The sequence below is a fragment of the Drosophila busckii genome, chromosome X (assembly GCF_011750605.1).
Source record: "Drosophila busckii strain San Diego stock center, stock number 13000-0081.31 chromosome X, ASM1175060v1, whole genome shotgun sequence".
Lineage (NCBI taxonomy): Eukaryota > Metazoa > Arthropoda > Insecta > Diptera > Drosophilidae > Drosophila > Drosophila busckii.
The window spans coordinates 21,071,771-21,085,519 of NC_046608.1; the positions used below are offsets into that span (position 1 = coordinate 21,071,771).

The 13,749-nt window shown below is 43.7% G+C and overlaps 4 protein-coding genes across 6 annotated transcripts; 2 read left to right on the plus strand and 2 right to left on the minus strand.

Annotated features, from left to right (window-relative positions):
• Positions 1–1,742: 1,742 nt before the first annotated feature.
• Positions 1,743–2,500, plus strand: LOC108606779 (steroid receptor RNA activator 1). Its single transcript, XM_017997202.2, has 2 exons — positions 1,743–1,943; positions 2,244–2,500. Exons 1-2 carry the CDS (start codon positions 1,862–1,864, stop codon positions 2,423–2,425), a joined length of 264 nt encoding a protein of 87 aa, XP_017852691.1. The 5' UTR covers positions 1,743–1,861; the 3' UTR covers positions 2,426–2,500.
• Positions 2,414–4,249, minus strand: LOC108606778 (C-factor). Of its 2 annotated transcripts, XM_017997200.1 has the most exons (4): positions 3,926–4,249; positions 3,125–3,176; positions 2,526–3,071; positions 2,414–2,433 (listed from the first exon to the last, which is right to left on the minus strand). In XM_017997200.1, exons 1-4 carry the CDS (start codon positions 4,049–4,051, stop codon positions 2,429–2,431), a joined length of 729 nt encoding a protein of 242 aa, XP_017852689.1. In that variant the 5' UTR covers positions 4,052–4,249; the 3' UTR covers positions 2,414–2,428. The 2 variants fall into 2 exon arrangements, with proteins under 2 accessions (XP_017852689.1, XP_017852688.1); XM_017997199.1 differs by lacking the exon at positions 2,414–2,433 and having other exon boundaries at positions 2,441–3,071; positions 3,926–4,247.
• On the plus strand, positions 3,657–8,223 carry LOC108606777 (thioredoxin reductase 1, mitochondrial). Of its 2 annotated transcripts, none has more exons than XM_017997198.1 (4): positions 3,657–3,805; positions 6,343–6,685; positions 6,746–6,972; positions 7,034–8,223. In XM_017997198.1, exons 1-4 carry the CDS (start codon positions 3,784–3,786, stop codon positions 7,918–7,920), a joined length of 1,479 nt encoding a protein of 492 aa, XP_017852687.1. In that variant the 5' UTR covers positions 3,657–3,783; the 3' UTR covers positions 7,921–8,223. The 2 variants fall into 2 exon arrangements, with proteins under 2 accessions (XP_017852687.1, XP_017852686.1); XM_017997197.1 differs by lacking the exon at positions 3,657–3,805 and adding an exon at positions 4,604–4,958.
• Positions 8,224–9,111: 888 nt separating this feature from the next.
• Positions 9,112–11,918, minus strand: LOC108607127 (NADH-ubiquinone oxidoreductase 75 kDa subunit, mitochondrial). Its single transcript, XM_017997765.2, has 6 exons — positions 11,817–11,918; positions 11,472–11,660; positions 11,083–11,414; positions 9,991–11,020; positions 9,432–9,926; positions 9,112–9,362 (listed from the first exon to the last, which is right to left on the minus strand). The coding sequence occupies exons 2-6, from the start codon at positions 11,652–11,654 to the stop codon at positions 9,195–9,197; spliced, it is 2,208 nt and encodes a 735-aa protein (XP_017853254.1). The 5' UTR covers positions 11,655–11,660; positions 11,817–11,918; the 3' UTR covers positions 9,112–9,194.
• Between the last annotated feature and the right edge of the window lie 1,831 nt (positions 11,919–13,749).

Below are 13,749 nucleotides of genomic sequence, written 5' to 3' on the forward strand. Positions count from 1 at the left end.
ACAAAGGGAACAACAACAACAAGTGTGGCCTCTTTGCCGCAGACAATCTGTCACTTGATACTACGCGCCATTTTGTATTTGTTGTTGTTGTTGCCTTAAGCTGCTGCCTGCTTACCTTGTTGAGATTCCCCACACACATGTGTGTTTTTCCTGGGGGGGCGTGGTAGTTGCCTGTTATACGGGCGCAGCGCAGCGAAGCATTCCAAGCGGCGCGCTGCCATACAAGTGCCACACACTGCGGCAAGGTGGCAAGCAGCAGCAAAATAAAAGGTGTCACATGCGCACACATACAGACACATAATGTTGCTTTAATTTCCACGCGTACAGATTGTCAATTGTAGCAGGTGGCATGTGGCAAGTCGCAAGTGGCAAGTTGGAGTTTAAGGCATCATGTTTCCTTGGCTTCAGCTGGTTCCACCGCTGCCAGATTTGGTTCATTTCAGCCCAAACTAGCTCTTTTTCACACTTGTTTCCTGAAATTGAAATCCAGAAAATACAAAATTTTTAATTTTTTCTAGAATTACATTTGGGTTTTGTGCAATTTTCTTAGTTTTTTTTTAGGTAACAGCTTTTCTTTTTGTTGTATCCCTCGCGGTTATGCTAAGAAATTTTTCATTCTACAAATTGTATGCAACACATTTAGAAAACAGTGCGGGGATTTACAATATTACCAGCGGGGATTTACAATATTAAGAACTATGGACTTTATGTGATCGTGGCAAAGAGCTCTGCCAAAATAGGCGCACTTTGTCCTTTTTGAATATATGTAATTGGCTCTTTTTTGACCTTTTTCTGCATATTCTGAAAAGAATCTACTGGCAAACATGCCCGGTTGTGAATAAAAAAAAAACCTGCCTCAACCTGAGGCACGTTTTAAAACGCGCGTTTAAATGTTGGCAGCGCTTATTACAGACACACCACTACACACATACGCACACGCAGACACACACACAGAGACAGCACGAAATTCTGCCCTCTTTGGTCAAGGCATACGCTTAAGTCTAATAATATTACACACCCACAAACACACACATGTACGACTTCGCCACACACAGCCCACACACACATGCATGCATAGATGCATGACAGTTAGAACTTGCGACGTCGACGCCAGCAGCGACGCCAATGTACCACTATAAAAGCAAGCCAACTGCCCAACGAGTGTCTCAGTGAAATATTGTTAATTAACCGACACAGTCAATAACAAAGAAATATTTTTTTTAACAAAATACTTTTTTTTAACAGTGCCTTCTTACAAAAGGATTACATTTTTTTGCAGTTTTTTGACTGTGTTTTTACAATATTGCAAAAATTCAAAATAGAAATGGAAATTGCAAAAGAAAAAAACAAAAATCAATTTAACATAAAATATGGAAAGCCTACCTTTTTTTTGCTTGTGAACCTACACAGATGTTAAAAACGCCAGGCACATTAATTATTTACTACTGTCATCACAATATAAACCACAAGTGTATTATTAATTTAAAACAGTGAACCTACAAAGGTTGAAAATGCAACGGGTGCTTATTGCAGCTGCTGGCCACTGCACAAGATTAGACTCAAAGACTCTTGTGCGTGTGACAGCGGCTATTGTAAGAGACCAAAGACTCAACACTCAGCATAAACCGTTAAAAACTTGAATTTACATTTGAATTAAGGCGCCTGCTGTTGGCTTACAGCTGTTGAGCGTACATATGTTAACCAACACCGTTTACATTTGATTGTTTTTTTTTTGTTGGGTTATCGATAGGTTTTTTCTACAGCTGTTTACTGCGTGCACAATTTGACAATAACAAAATTTGTTGATAAATTAGAATGTCCACTTGGCAAACGGGCATAAAACGATACGCAGCATAAAAAAATGACGCCACCGCCACAACAACAGCTTCCGTTGCCACCACCGCCAACAGGACTTACCAAAGCACCAGATGGCAAATTTCCAGGTAGGCACTAAGCATAAACAGAGAAGTCGGCAGTTTAGAAAGCACTAAATACACATGTTAGTAAGCGTTAAAAACAAATAAGCTAAGTCTGGTAAGATAATACCATTATATCCCATTCATAAAGGTAACTGGGTGTAAATCAAATATACTCCAAACATTAAATAATGACTAATCCAAAGAATTTTGAACAAACTGCAGTTGGCTTTTGTTCCCACTGCCGACGTCACTACTCTACTACACTAAGCTACACACAAACTACGTAAGAAAAGAAAGTACACTTGCTCTGCTTTTTCTTTCTAGGTTCGCTGACTCCCGGCTGGAATGATCCGCCACCAGTGGCTACAGGCGCAAGCAGCAGCGTCCAGCGGCCACGTTTGGATCTGCGCAAGCGCGTCGCATATCCCATGGATGGCAACAACTTCAATGCGACGGCGTCTATGCCACAGCAGCCATTTCCACAAGCTCCTCCTTCTCAACAATGAAGCTTAAACTTTACATTGGTTTATTTAAGCACCAGCAACAATAATAAAATTTATATTATACAAAGAAATACATTTCATGTTTACCAAGGCAACTGCTTACCATCGTATTGATAGAAACCACCGTTATGTGATGCTCCCATTTTGCAGACTGTATCCACAATTTGAGTGGTGCTTGTGGGCACATCCAACGGTGCATTATTTCCACCCATATCGGTGCGTACCCAGCCAGGATGCAAGCTCACACACATAATCTTTTGCTCACGCAAATCAATGCTCATTGATTTTGTGGCGGCGTTTAATGCTGCTTTGGAGGCACGGTAGGCATACATAGCACCCTCCACATTCGCCTCAATGGAACCTAATATGGAGCTCATGTTGATAATAGCCGCACGTTTCACTCCCATGCATTGTTGCTCATTGGCCAGAGCGGCCTTCTTGAGCAGCGGCAGACACGCCTTGGCCAGCATTATGGGTGCCACGGTATTAGTTTCAAGCGTGTGCTGCAGATCCTGCAATTTGGTGGCGCCCAAACGCACAGACTTGGGAGAGATGCCTGCATTGTTAAATAGCAGATTCAGTCCTGCATCCTTGGTAGTAGCGCTAATTTGCTCCACAAGCTGCTCATAACCATCGTAGTTTTTTAAATCTATAGAGAAAATATTGTTAGCTGCAGTTCTGATGAATTATTTTGGAGCTTACCAATTTGCAAGATGTGAATGTTTGGGTGCTGCTTAGCCAATTCCGTTAGCTCCTGCAACAAAGAAGAATTATTAAAAATCCTTTAAACATTATAAGTGTTCCCAAATGGAATTCTGCCGATAATTCCTTTATGACTTTTTCTTATTAGAAAAAAGAAAGAAGTGCTGTAAAACATTCTAGGTCTTTTCAAATGTTCAATCTATGTAAAAGTTAATTTTTGACTCTTTCAAAGCTCATGCTTTTATCTCTTGATTAAAAAATTATAATTTAATTTAAAAAATGTATATATCAGCCAGTTTGCATAAGTATGTTATGCTATTTCAAACGCTGTTATCGAAATTAAATAGCAAACTGTTAACTAACAGTGCAAAAAAATGTTAACATTAGTAGTAGTAGTGCGAAACTTCCAATATAGAAAATACTGGCGCTAAATATCATTGTAGATAATACTCGCTAATATGTTGCACCTATCGATTTAGGCAAAACGAGAGTATCGTCGTGTATAAAAGTTAACAGTAAACGAGTTACAAGTTTTTTTAGCGTCTGTCTTTTGCTAAGTGCACTACTCTACTACTTTACGGTACAGAGCTTTAAAAATATACGTAAAATACGTAGTTTTACTTTTTGTGTGTCTACAACATTTGGACAAATTACAAAACATGGCGCCCATTGGTGGTAAAGGTGAGTAAAACAAGCGCCCTCAAACGGATACGTCAATTGGCATTTATGCGTCGGGTTGAATTGTTGATGACTATTTCTAATTGGCATGCAATGACTCATCAATAAAATAAGAAAACTTACTGTTGCTTGTTCCACATTGCGGCAAGTCGTAAAAAGATGCTGCGGTGGTTCTGGCAGACGCATGAATGCCTTTACAAGTCCCAAGCCCAATCCGCGATTACAGCCCGTTATCAAAACGGAATTCATATTGTTGTTGTTATTGTTAAGCCTTTCGAAACGAAAATCTAATCGTGTTTTTATGCCTGTTGATAATAAACCAACACTTTTGACTTTAAACTACAGACTGACTGATTTGTTGCTCCTCAAGGCACTACTTTTTCCAATTTGTTGGTTACGTTTACAGCAACAATTTATTAAAGGCTTGCGGGCCGCCGGCTGACAGTGTTGTCAAGCAGACACACAAAAAAAAGCTACGCAGCCTTTCATTTAGTTGGCAATACTTGCAGCGCACTGTTAACCAACTGTTGCGCTGCCTTCCAATGCAAATTAGTTTAATTTTTTTAATATATATATATATTGTTATTAGCCTTTGTTTATTAGCGTATTTTGACATTCAACTTGTTTATAGTCTGCTGCAGCTGCAGCGCGTTATATCAGCTGTTTCTATTTCTTTCGCGCTGCTGTTATCGTTGCTGTTACGTAGCCACAGCGCCAGCAGCTCTGCATACGCTTTCCAATAAACGAATTCCAAGTGTTTTGTGGCGTTTTTTTTTTTTTGCTTTACGCGTAAATAAATAAAAATCTTGATAAAACATGTCGTCGTTTACTTTGTGGAATTCACGATGTAGTATAACACTATTGCGACAGCATGCAATGCTTTTTACATCAGTTACAAGCACAAGTTCAAACGGTTTGAGTTACACAAAGTTCAGTAGTACAAATTACCAACAACAACAAAATTTTGTAACAATGAGACAAGCTGCCGGCGACAAAGGTAGCGCCAAGCGCAACTCACAATCTCGCAATGCACACCGCAGCTCTGTGGACAGTACGCACAGTGACACAAATGTAAATTCGCCGCCATTTAATCATCCACACTGTGATAGACAAGCCATGTACCAGCAGCCAGTGCGTAAGGTCAAAACTCTGCGAGGTAAGCTCACTCGCTTCTGTGAGGTTGGGTGGGTGGGTAACACGATCAGTTAGCTGACAGCAATAATTTATCTTTACACAAAATGCACATAAGCCGCCTGTCTCATAAACAAGTGGCACTCTCATGTGTGTGTGTGGGTGGGGGTAACATGATCACTGCTGCAGGGCAGTTGGCAACGCGCACTTGCGGCTTTTATTACCAGCACCACCTTCTCATAAATATTACGTGCGGGATTTATGTGTATGATGCAATAAGACGCACGTACAAGCCTGCGGGCTTTAAAACTTATCAAAAAAGCCACAAAATCATTTTTTATGCGCAAATTACGATTTGTTTTATAATTTTTGCAGCGTCACGATTGCCAGCAAGCAAAGAGCAACAAGTTTCTATTGTATGTGGGTGTGAGTGTGTGTGTGTATGTGTGTAACTAATAGCGAAGAGAATGTTCGAGACATATACTATAATTTAAACAATTTCACCAGCATTAGCAAGAAAACAAAACAACGATGACGTCATTAGCGCACTATAAGAGCAATAATTACATTACATTAACACACTGTCATTCTGAATTGCATGTAAGATCAACACACACACACACACACATGCATAGGGCGCATGTAATTTTTATCTTTGATTGTGCTTGTATTTGTAGCTGATAAGCTCGAGTGTGACAAGTTTGTAGTTTGACTTTGACTAATATCAAAGTTATTAATTAGCATCAATGGCTTTAGGCCAAAAGGGAGGCGTGCTTAGAAACATGTCAAGTCATGCTATTATCAATGCCCAAGATCTAGGCGCACAGTGGTCACTCAGCATGATGAAATTATTAAGTTTGGGCTTGAAACGATTTTAGTTAGCAGCTGCTTTACATTTAAATGAGAATGATTTCATAAGCCACCAGCCAGCCGGCTTTGCTTATTTTTAGCGCTGGGCTTAAAACACAGTCACGACATCCGACGAACAAACATTATTCAATAGCTTCGTGAGCAAGCAGAACTACATATGGCTGGGTGTGAGTGTGTGTTAAGTAGGGTTTTGCATTAGAATCGCGTTTGCGATAGAATCACGTTGCCATGGTAAGCGGATTGCGTCAAAGCAAACCACGGCGGGTCAGGTCAAGGCATCCAAAGTATTAGCACAGTTTGCAATTGACAATAATAATAACAACAACAAGCACAACTGTAACGACGCTTCCAGGCCAAACCACAAATGCATCTATTTGAGTTTGTGCCCGCTTCACAAGCAGCGCTTCTTAGACCCCACCCAGGCCAACGCAGCGTCTATCGTTCGGCCTATCTAGACATACGACTGCGACAGCAGAGTTAACTAATGCCCCCAAACTAAATTTAAACACTTATAACTTACCCTCTTTGTGCTTTTGCAGGCAACTATGATTACGATTTGGTGGTGATTGGCGGCGGCTCTGGTGGCTTATCCTGCGCCAAGGAGGCTGTGGCACATGGCGCACGCGTTGCTTGCCTGGATTACGTCAAGCCCACGCCCATTGGCACTAAATGGGGCGTTGGTGGCACTTGCGTTAACGTTGGCTGCATACCCAAGAAGCTCATGCATCAGGCTTCGCTGCTGGGCGAGGCAGTGCATGAGGCGGCGGCCTATGGCTGGAATGTGGATGATAAGATCAAACCCGATTGGAACAAGCTCGTCTCATCGGTGCAGAATCACATCAAGTCTGTCAACTGGGTGACGCGCGTGGATTTGCGTGACAAGTAAGTCTATCGGTCGATCGATCCATGCAACGTTTATCACTATCAAATGCTCATTTACAGAAAGGTGGAGTACATCAATGGCCTGGGCTCATTTGTGGATCCGCATACGCTCTCGGCCAAGCTGAAGACCGGCGAACGCACCATCACCGCTCAGACCTTTGTCATTGCCGTCGGCGGTCGTCCACGCTATCCGAATATTCCAGGCGCTGTCGAATACGGCATAACCAGCGATGATTTGTTTAGCTTGGAGCGCGAGCCAGGCAAGACTCTAGTCGTGGGCGCAGGCTGTAAGTTTATCCATCACACAACCCTCCGCTTTGTTATTTATTTTCTATTCTATGCTTGCAGACATTGGCCTGGAGTGCGCTGGCTTCCTCAAGGGTCTGGGCTATGAGCCCACTGTCATGGTGCGTTCCATTGTGCTGCGTGGCTTTGATCAGCAAATGGCCAACTTGGTAGCCTCTTCCATGGAGGAGCGCGGCATTCCCTTCTTACGCAAAACAGTGCCGCTCTCTGTGGAGAAACAATCCGATGGCAGGCTGCTGGTCAAGTATGAGAATGTGGAGACTGGCGAGGTGGATAGCGATGTCTACGATACGGTGCTCTGGGCCATTGGCCGCAAGGGTCTGGTGGATGATCTGAATCTGGATAATGCTGGTGTAATGACACACAAGGACAAGATTCAAGTGGACAGCGAGGAGACCACCAATGTGCCGCACATTTATGCTGTGGGTGACATCATCCATGGCAAGCCGGAGCTAACACCCGTTGCCGTCCTGGCTGGTCGTCTGCTGGCGCGTCGTCTCTATGCGGGCGCTACACTGCGCATGGATTACGCTGATGTGGCCACCACTGTGTTTACTCCGCTCGAGTATGCCTGCGTTGGTCTGAGCGAGGAGGATGCTGTCAAGGAGCATGGTGCCGACGAGATTGAGGTGTTCCATGGCTATTACAAGCCCACGGAGTTCTTCATTCCACAGAAGAGCGTTCGCTATTGTTATGTCAAGGCTGTGGCACAACGCAGCGGTGATCAGTTGGTCTATGGCTTGCATTATCTGGGTCCAGTGGCTGGTGAGGTTATTCAGGGCTTCGCTGCTGCACTAAAGTCCGGCTTGACCATTCCCACGCTGATGAATACAGTGGGCATTCATCCTACTACCGCCGAGGAATTTACACGTCTCAGCATTACCAAGCGCTCTGGACTGGATCCAACGCCTGCTAGCTGCTGCAGTTAAGATGGAGACACCAACACAACACACACACATACACCACACCTTCCCACTGCTCCCGCGTCCTCGTCCTCCTCCCCCCTGCAACGAATTTCACACTTTGGTAGTTGCCGCCGCTAAAAAGTTAAAGTTTTAAATATAATTCTCACCTCAATTGTGAGCACACACCCCTACACAAACAAACAAACACACACACACACCTACACACACAATAGCTCAGCTGACGCCCAGGTTTTGGGAATTTGTTGCCCACTGTGCGTACTGCACTCAAAATTTACGAGAGAATTATGTTAACATTTAATATGCAAACAAAAAGAAATATTCATTAAACTTTAAAAAATTATATAAAAAATAAATTATGAAAAATTTAATTTTTCCACAACAAAAAAAGAAATTGTTTTTATGACAACACTCAAAAATTTGACTGAAATAATGAAAGTCACAGAACTAAAAACAAAATTGGAACCATAGCAAAAGATTACAAATCTAAAATATGCAATTTAAGTAAATTGCAATAGAAAGCAAACTACAAACAAAAATTACAAGTAACTAAGCTAATCCCAGTTATTACAAATCGAACATCATGTGTGTTAAAAATATTTGTAGCAACAAACAATTTAAAATTATAAAAGATTAGGCAAAGAAGCTAAACTAGGTTGTTATAAAAAATCGAACATAACAAAAATATTTTTTATAATCGTATCAACTAATAATCAAAAATAAACTTGCAATAAATAAAGTTAGCTAACAAATCTATTATTATTAACTAAATAAATTAGTACAGCTCAACCCATTGAAACCGAAACAAAGCTAAAGACAAATACTAGACATTAAACGAATTAGAGCGAGACAGACATATTAAGTTTTATAGTATTTAATATTTTCTAACTCACGTTTATTTTATGCATCTATTTGCAAGTGTAGTATTTCAATTGTGTTTTTGTTTTGTTGTTGTTGTTGTTGTTGGCTAATTGTTTTCGGTTTTGTTTTTAACAAATTCAATGACATTTACAAACTGCGCCACGGCACGCGCTTCGCTCTCTCACTCGCTCGCTCGCTCTCTCTTTCGCTCTCTCGCTTTCTTAAACAGCAGTTTTGTTAATCCAAAATCGCAGCTATATATGTGTTATATATAATATATATAGTTATAAATTGCAGAGTCGATCGAGCAGCATTAGAAAAAAAAAACAACATTAATTAAGTTTAATATTTATGTTTAAAACTGAACAGCGCCCAATGAAGAGAGTTGAAATGTGTTGGGAAGAGTAGAAGCCTCTCTCTTAGATGGCAACGCTCTGCTTGGACTGCTCATTGAGTCTCTGCTGCTTGTTGACTGCGGATATGCACTTGGCCATGGTGGGCGAGGCACGCGAGATGGCATCGGTCATGAAATAATCGCGCAGTTCCTTTTGCTTAACATCGATGGGACCACCGTTGATAGATTTGCTCTGCACAAACAAAAAAAATAAGCATTAACAATAGCTGGCTGGGAGATTAGCTTGGTGTCCACTACTCACTGGTGTCACCTTGGCGCTCAGCTCATTGTTGCCCGCCGGCGTTAGCTGTCCCAGGCGTGTTAGATGTGGTGCCACCTGCTCCATGCGTGAGCGCAACTCGTCGAGCGTATTATAGTTAAGTGGTGTGCCCACAACTTCGGATAGCGCACGCAGAATCTTCCAATCCTCACGTGCCATGCCTGGTGGCGAGACACCGGGCTGCGTCTGCTGTGGCCTGCCCTCTGTGTTCACATATGTGGCCTGTTTCTCGGTGTACGCCGCTCCAGGCAGCACAGCATCGGCCATTGAGGCGCCAGCATCACCATGCGAGCCAATGTACACCACAAAGCAATCCTTGGGCAGCTGTTCGCGTGTCACTTTTCCCGCATCGGCATTAAGCAGGAACAACACCTTGGGCTTGGCATCAACTGCACGCTGAGCACCCGCCTGGTAGCCCACATCAAAGGCGCCCACTTGGGCGGCGTTGTTATGCAACACATTGAATGAATTCCAGTCCTGCAACAAAGTCAAACAGAAATCTTAGATAAGATACTCATGACCTACGGTCGCTGCTACTCACTGGTTTGTTTAGCTTCTGGCAATACTCGGAGATGGTGGCGTGAATAGCAGCGCCATCGGAGCGAGCCAGTAGATCGGCACCAATGATGATGGCTGGCTTCTTGGCACCCTCGAGCACCTTGGAGAAGGCGTGAGCGCCACTGCAGACGTCCTTAATCAGCGAAGCATCTGCACCCAGATTGTCATGTTGATAGGACAAGTCAATCTTGGGTCCAATGGAGGCAATCTGCAGTTCGTTGTGGACATAAGCCTTGCGCAAACGCGTGTTGACTAGCGGTGCCTCGTAGCGTGGATTGGTGCCCACCAGGAGCACAGCATCAGCCTGCTCCAGACCAGCAATGGTGCTGTTGAGCAAATAGCTGCCGCGCACATCGATGCCGGCGCCCTTGATGAAGTCCGCTTCGGTTACAAGTGTCTCACCCTCGAGACGATTGACCAGATCCTTAAGAGCAACCATAGCTTCCACATCGGCTAGCTGTCCGGCCACGCCTGCCACCTGACCGTTGGCCTGCTTCAAAGCCTTGGCCACAGCAATCAGTGCGCCCTCCCATTCCACAGCCTGCAGCTCACCATTGGGCATACGCACCATGGGCGCCACCAGACGCTGACGCTTCAGACCATCACAAGCAAAGCGTGACTTATCTGCCAGCCATTCCTCATTCACATCCTCGTTCTCGCGTGGCAAAATGCGCAGTACTTCATTGGTGCGTGTACTAACAACGATATTGCTGCCCACCGCATCCAAAACATCAATGCTGCTGACCTTGCGTATCTCCCAGGGGCGTGCCACAAAGCTATAGGGTTTGTTGGTCAAAGCGCCGACGGGGCAGAGATCAATAACATTGCCCGACAGCTCAGTGAGGAAGAGTTTCTCCACATAGGTGCCAATTTGCATATCATTGCCGCGTCCAGTGGTGCCCAGATCATCGACACCAGCAATTTCCGAAGCAAAACGCACGCAGCGTGTACAGTGAATACAACGCGTCATCACGGTCTTGACCAGTGGACCGATGTCCTTATCCTCGACAGCGCTGGCAACAAAAGTAAAACAAACTTTAGTGCACATTGACGCAAAATGAACAATTATAGTTACCGCTTGCCCGTATAGTTGATGTCGGTGAAACGTGAACGATCGGAGCCAAAAGCCATGGCCTGATCCTGCAGATCACACTCGCCACCCTGATCACAAATGGGGCAATCCAGTGGATGATTCATCAACAGAAATTCCATGACGCCCTCGCGTGCCTTGCGTGTCAAATCGGAATTGGTCTTAATGCGCCAGCCCTTCATGACAGGCATAGCACAAGCAGCCACTGGCTTAGGACTCTTCTCCACTTCCACCAGACACATGCGACAATTGCCTGCTACGGCCAAACGTTCGTGATAACAGAAGCGTGGTATTTCTACACCGACCTCTGCAGCAGCCTGCCAAAGGATAACAGCTATTATATGATGTACATTTATAAGCATGCGCATATTTACCTGCAGCACTGTAGTGCCGGGCAGCACCTGCACGGGTATATCATCTACAAAGACTTCGATTTTCTCGGGCGCCTTTGCAGGTGTTTGGGCCAGGACGGCACTGGTGCGCACCGCACGGCTGGCAATCTGATGTGTGGGTGAGCCGAGCGCACCCAGCGCCTTCACCAACGGTGCACGTATCATGGTTAACTGCAAAACAATCTTAATTACATAAGTTTCATTTTTCCAACTTGCACCTCACAATTTATCGATTTAGTACGCACTCGCTGTTACTTTGGCGCAGCAAGTTGCATTTGATGTTAATAATTGGCTTTACTTCATATACAATATAAACAAATCACTTACCTGGCAATTATTTAGCAGTGCCTACAATAATTTTTTAATGCCGTGCAGCGACAACTTTTTTTATTTGTTATCGCTTATTGACAGTGTGCGTTGTGCCGCGTTGCCAACTATTGCACTGACAGCTGGCCTGGAAATTGCGCCGCGTTCAAAATCATATTACGCTTTAGCTGTAAATGAAAAAGCACGCTTAGTATTATTTTATAAATTTACAGCAGCTTGTTTCAGAGTTAATATAAGTAATTTTAAATGCAACACTAATATTTGCTAAATTTGCCAGCATTAACAGCGTTGCCGCTGTATTTGGCAACATTACTTAGCACAGCTGTTTGCATAACAGTGAGCAAGTCAGCAGTGAGCAGAACAGAGTGTTAGCAGCATATATCGTTTATCGATGTAACCTTATGGCGCTAAATTCAAGTTGAGAATTCAAAACTGAACTTAAGCGTGTTTTTGGATATAAAGTCACATTTTACTTAAATTCTGTAATTAAATCGTTGTGCAATGCTTCTCAATACATTTTTTCACTAAAATTACACAAATAAAATGTAACCGCTAACGTATTGTGGTTGTTGCTTTAGCTGTTGTTGCTGCTGTGCGTCTTTTTGATCAGATAAAAATATATTATGACGTACCAGACTGACTTTTCATTGTTAATTGAGCAACGGCGACGGCAGCTACAACAACAACATTAAGAAGAAGCAGATATCCGTTGGCATCACGGCGACGTTGGCGTCTACTGTCGCGTCGCGTCGCCTTGCCGCTTATCTCTTTATATCTTTTCGTGTTGTTTTTGTTGTTGTTATCGCAGCTTCTCAGCTACAGCTGCAGCAGACGTGTCGCCACAATTTTTCCGCCAAACAATGCCGCTTGGCGCCTCGAAAAAAAAATCAAACGAGGCGCCACACAACAAATTTTTCAAAATATAACGTGCAACAACAACAACAACTACAGCTACAACGTCGCCCCGTCGCTGTCGTGGCTATTTTTGCGCGCCCAACGCGCATTGTTAATGATCTACTGTTGCTGTTGCCGTTGCTGGTGCTGCTGCTGCTGTGTCTTCTCCAACATGCCTGGCTTGGCGTCTGCTGTCTGGACTCCCCGACTCTTTTTTTACAATGTGATAATTTTCAACAATTTACTCCCCTTCTCAGTTTTTGCAATAGAGCGCCGCTGGCGCTTGTCTTTCAACAGTGTCCTTGATATGGCGGCAGCAGCAGCAGCAGCAACTGTTGCTGGTGCGCGATCGCTTCAAGTTTGTCTAGTCATAAAATGTATAAAAATATATAGTGCATGCATGTACGTACAGTCTAAGATATGATTATAATTATATGTTCAGACAGTTGATGCGCTAATAGCGCTACGCATGACAACAACAATAAGAATAATTATTATTATTATAACAACAACTGCAGACAGGCGGCGAGAGATGACAATGCTGATATGGACCACACTGCACAGGGTCACTGTCAGCAGCAGCAGCAGCAGCAGCAACAACAACAGTTGCATTTACTGCAAGACAGAGCGAGAGAGCGCACGTGTGGAGAAATTTGCTGGGGGTCACAAGCAGATGCCGCGGCAATAAGACGCCGACGTCGACGACGCCAGCTTCATTGAGAGGGCACGATCAGCAGCAGCAGCAACAACAACAACAACGATTGTTTTGCTATCGAACTGCACGATAAGTTCAGCTAAGCTGCCTTTTCAAGCTGCTTCCAGCTGTTTTCGAGAGCTGCTTAATGAGCGCTGCCTATCGAGCTCCGATAGCATGATCGTGACTTTCTTGTTGCTGTTGTTGCGAAATTTGTGCTCGCCATAAGAGTAAAAGAGATCAACGCAATACGTTTTCAGCATTTGCTGTGCGAAGAGTGCATTTGCATTAATAGAGATGGCAATCGAATTGTTAACGAGCTTATGTGAAATTAAATCAAGTTCA

Bases quoted from the DNA above. Each gene is read 5' to 3' on its own strand.
- LOC108606779 (XM_017997202.2), top strand. From the start codon at position 1,862: ATGACGCCACCGCCACAACAACAGCTTCCGTTGCCACCACCGCCAACA. The intron at 1,944-2,243 runs GTAGGCACTAAG...TTTTCTTTCTAG, and splicing joins ACCAGATGGCAAATTTCCAG to GTTCGCTGACTCCCGGCTGG.
- LOC108606778 (XM_017997199.1), bottom strand. From the start codon at position 4,051: ATGAATTCCGTTTTGATAACGGGCTGTAATCGCGGATTGGGCTTGGGA. The intron at 3,177-3,925 runs GTAAGTTTTCTT...TCTTTGTTGCAG, and splicing joins GCAATGTGGAACAAGCAACA to GAGCTAACGGAATTGGCTAA. The intron at 3,072-3,124 runs GTAAGCTCCAAA...TTTTCTCTATAG, and splicing joins CATTCACATCTTGCAAATTG to ATTTAAAAAACTACGATGGT.
- LOC108606777 (XM_017997197.1), top strand. From the start codon at position 4,619: ATGTCGTCGTTTACTTTGTGGAATTCACGATGTAGTATAACACTATTG. The intron at 6,686-6,745 runs GTAAGTCTATCG...GCTCATTTACAG, and splicing joins CGCGTGGATTTGCGTGACAA to AAAGGTGGAGTACATCAATG. The intron at 6,973-7,033 runs GTAAGTTTATCC...CTATGCTTGCAG, and splicing joins TCTAGTCGTGGGCGCAGGCT to ACATTGGCCTGGAGTGCGCT.
- LOC108607127 (XM_017997765.2), bottom strand. From the start codon at position 11,654: ATGATACGTGCACCGTTGGTGAAGGCGCTGGGTGCGCTCGGCTCACCC. The intron at 9,927-9,990 runs GTGAGTAGCAGC...ACTTTGTTGCAG, and splicing joins GCCAGAAGCTAAACAAACCA to GACTGGAATTCATTCAATGT. The intron at 9,363-9,431 runs GTGAGTAGTGGA...TTGTTTGTGCAG, and splicing joins TGAGCGCCAAGGTGACACCA to AGCAAATCTATCAACGGTGG.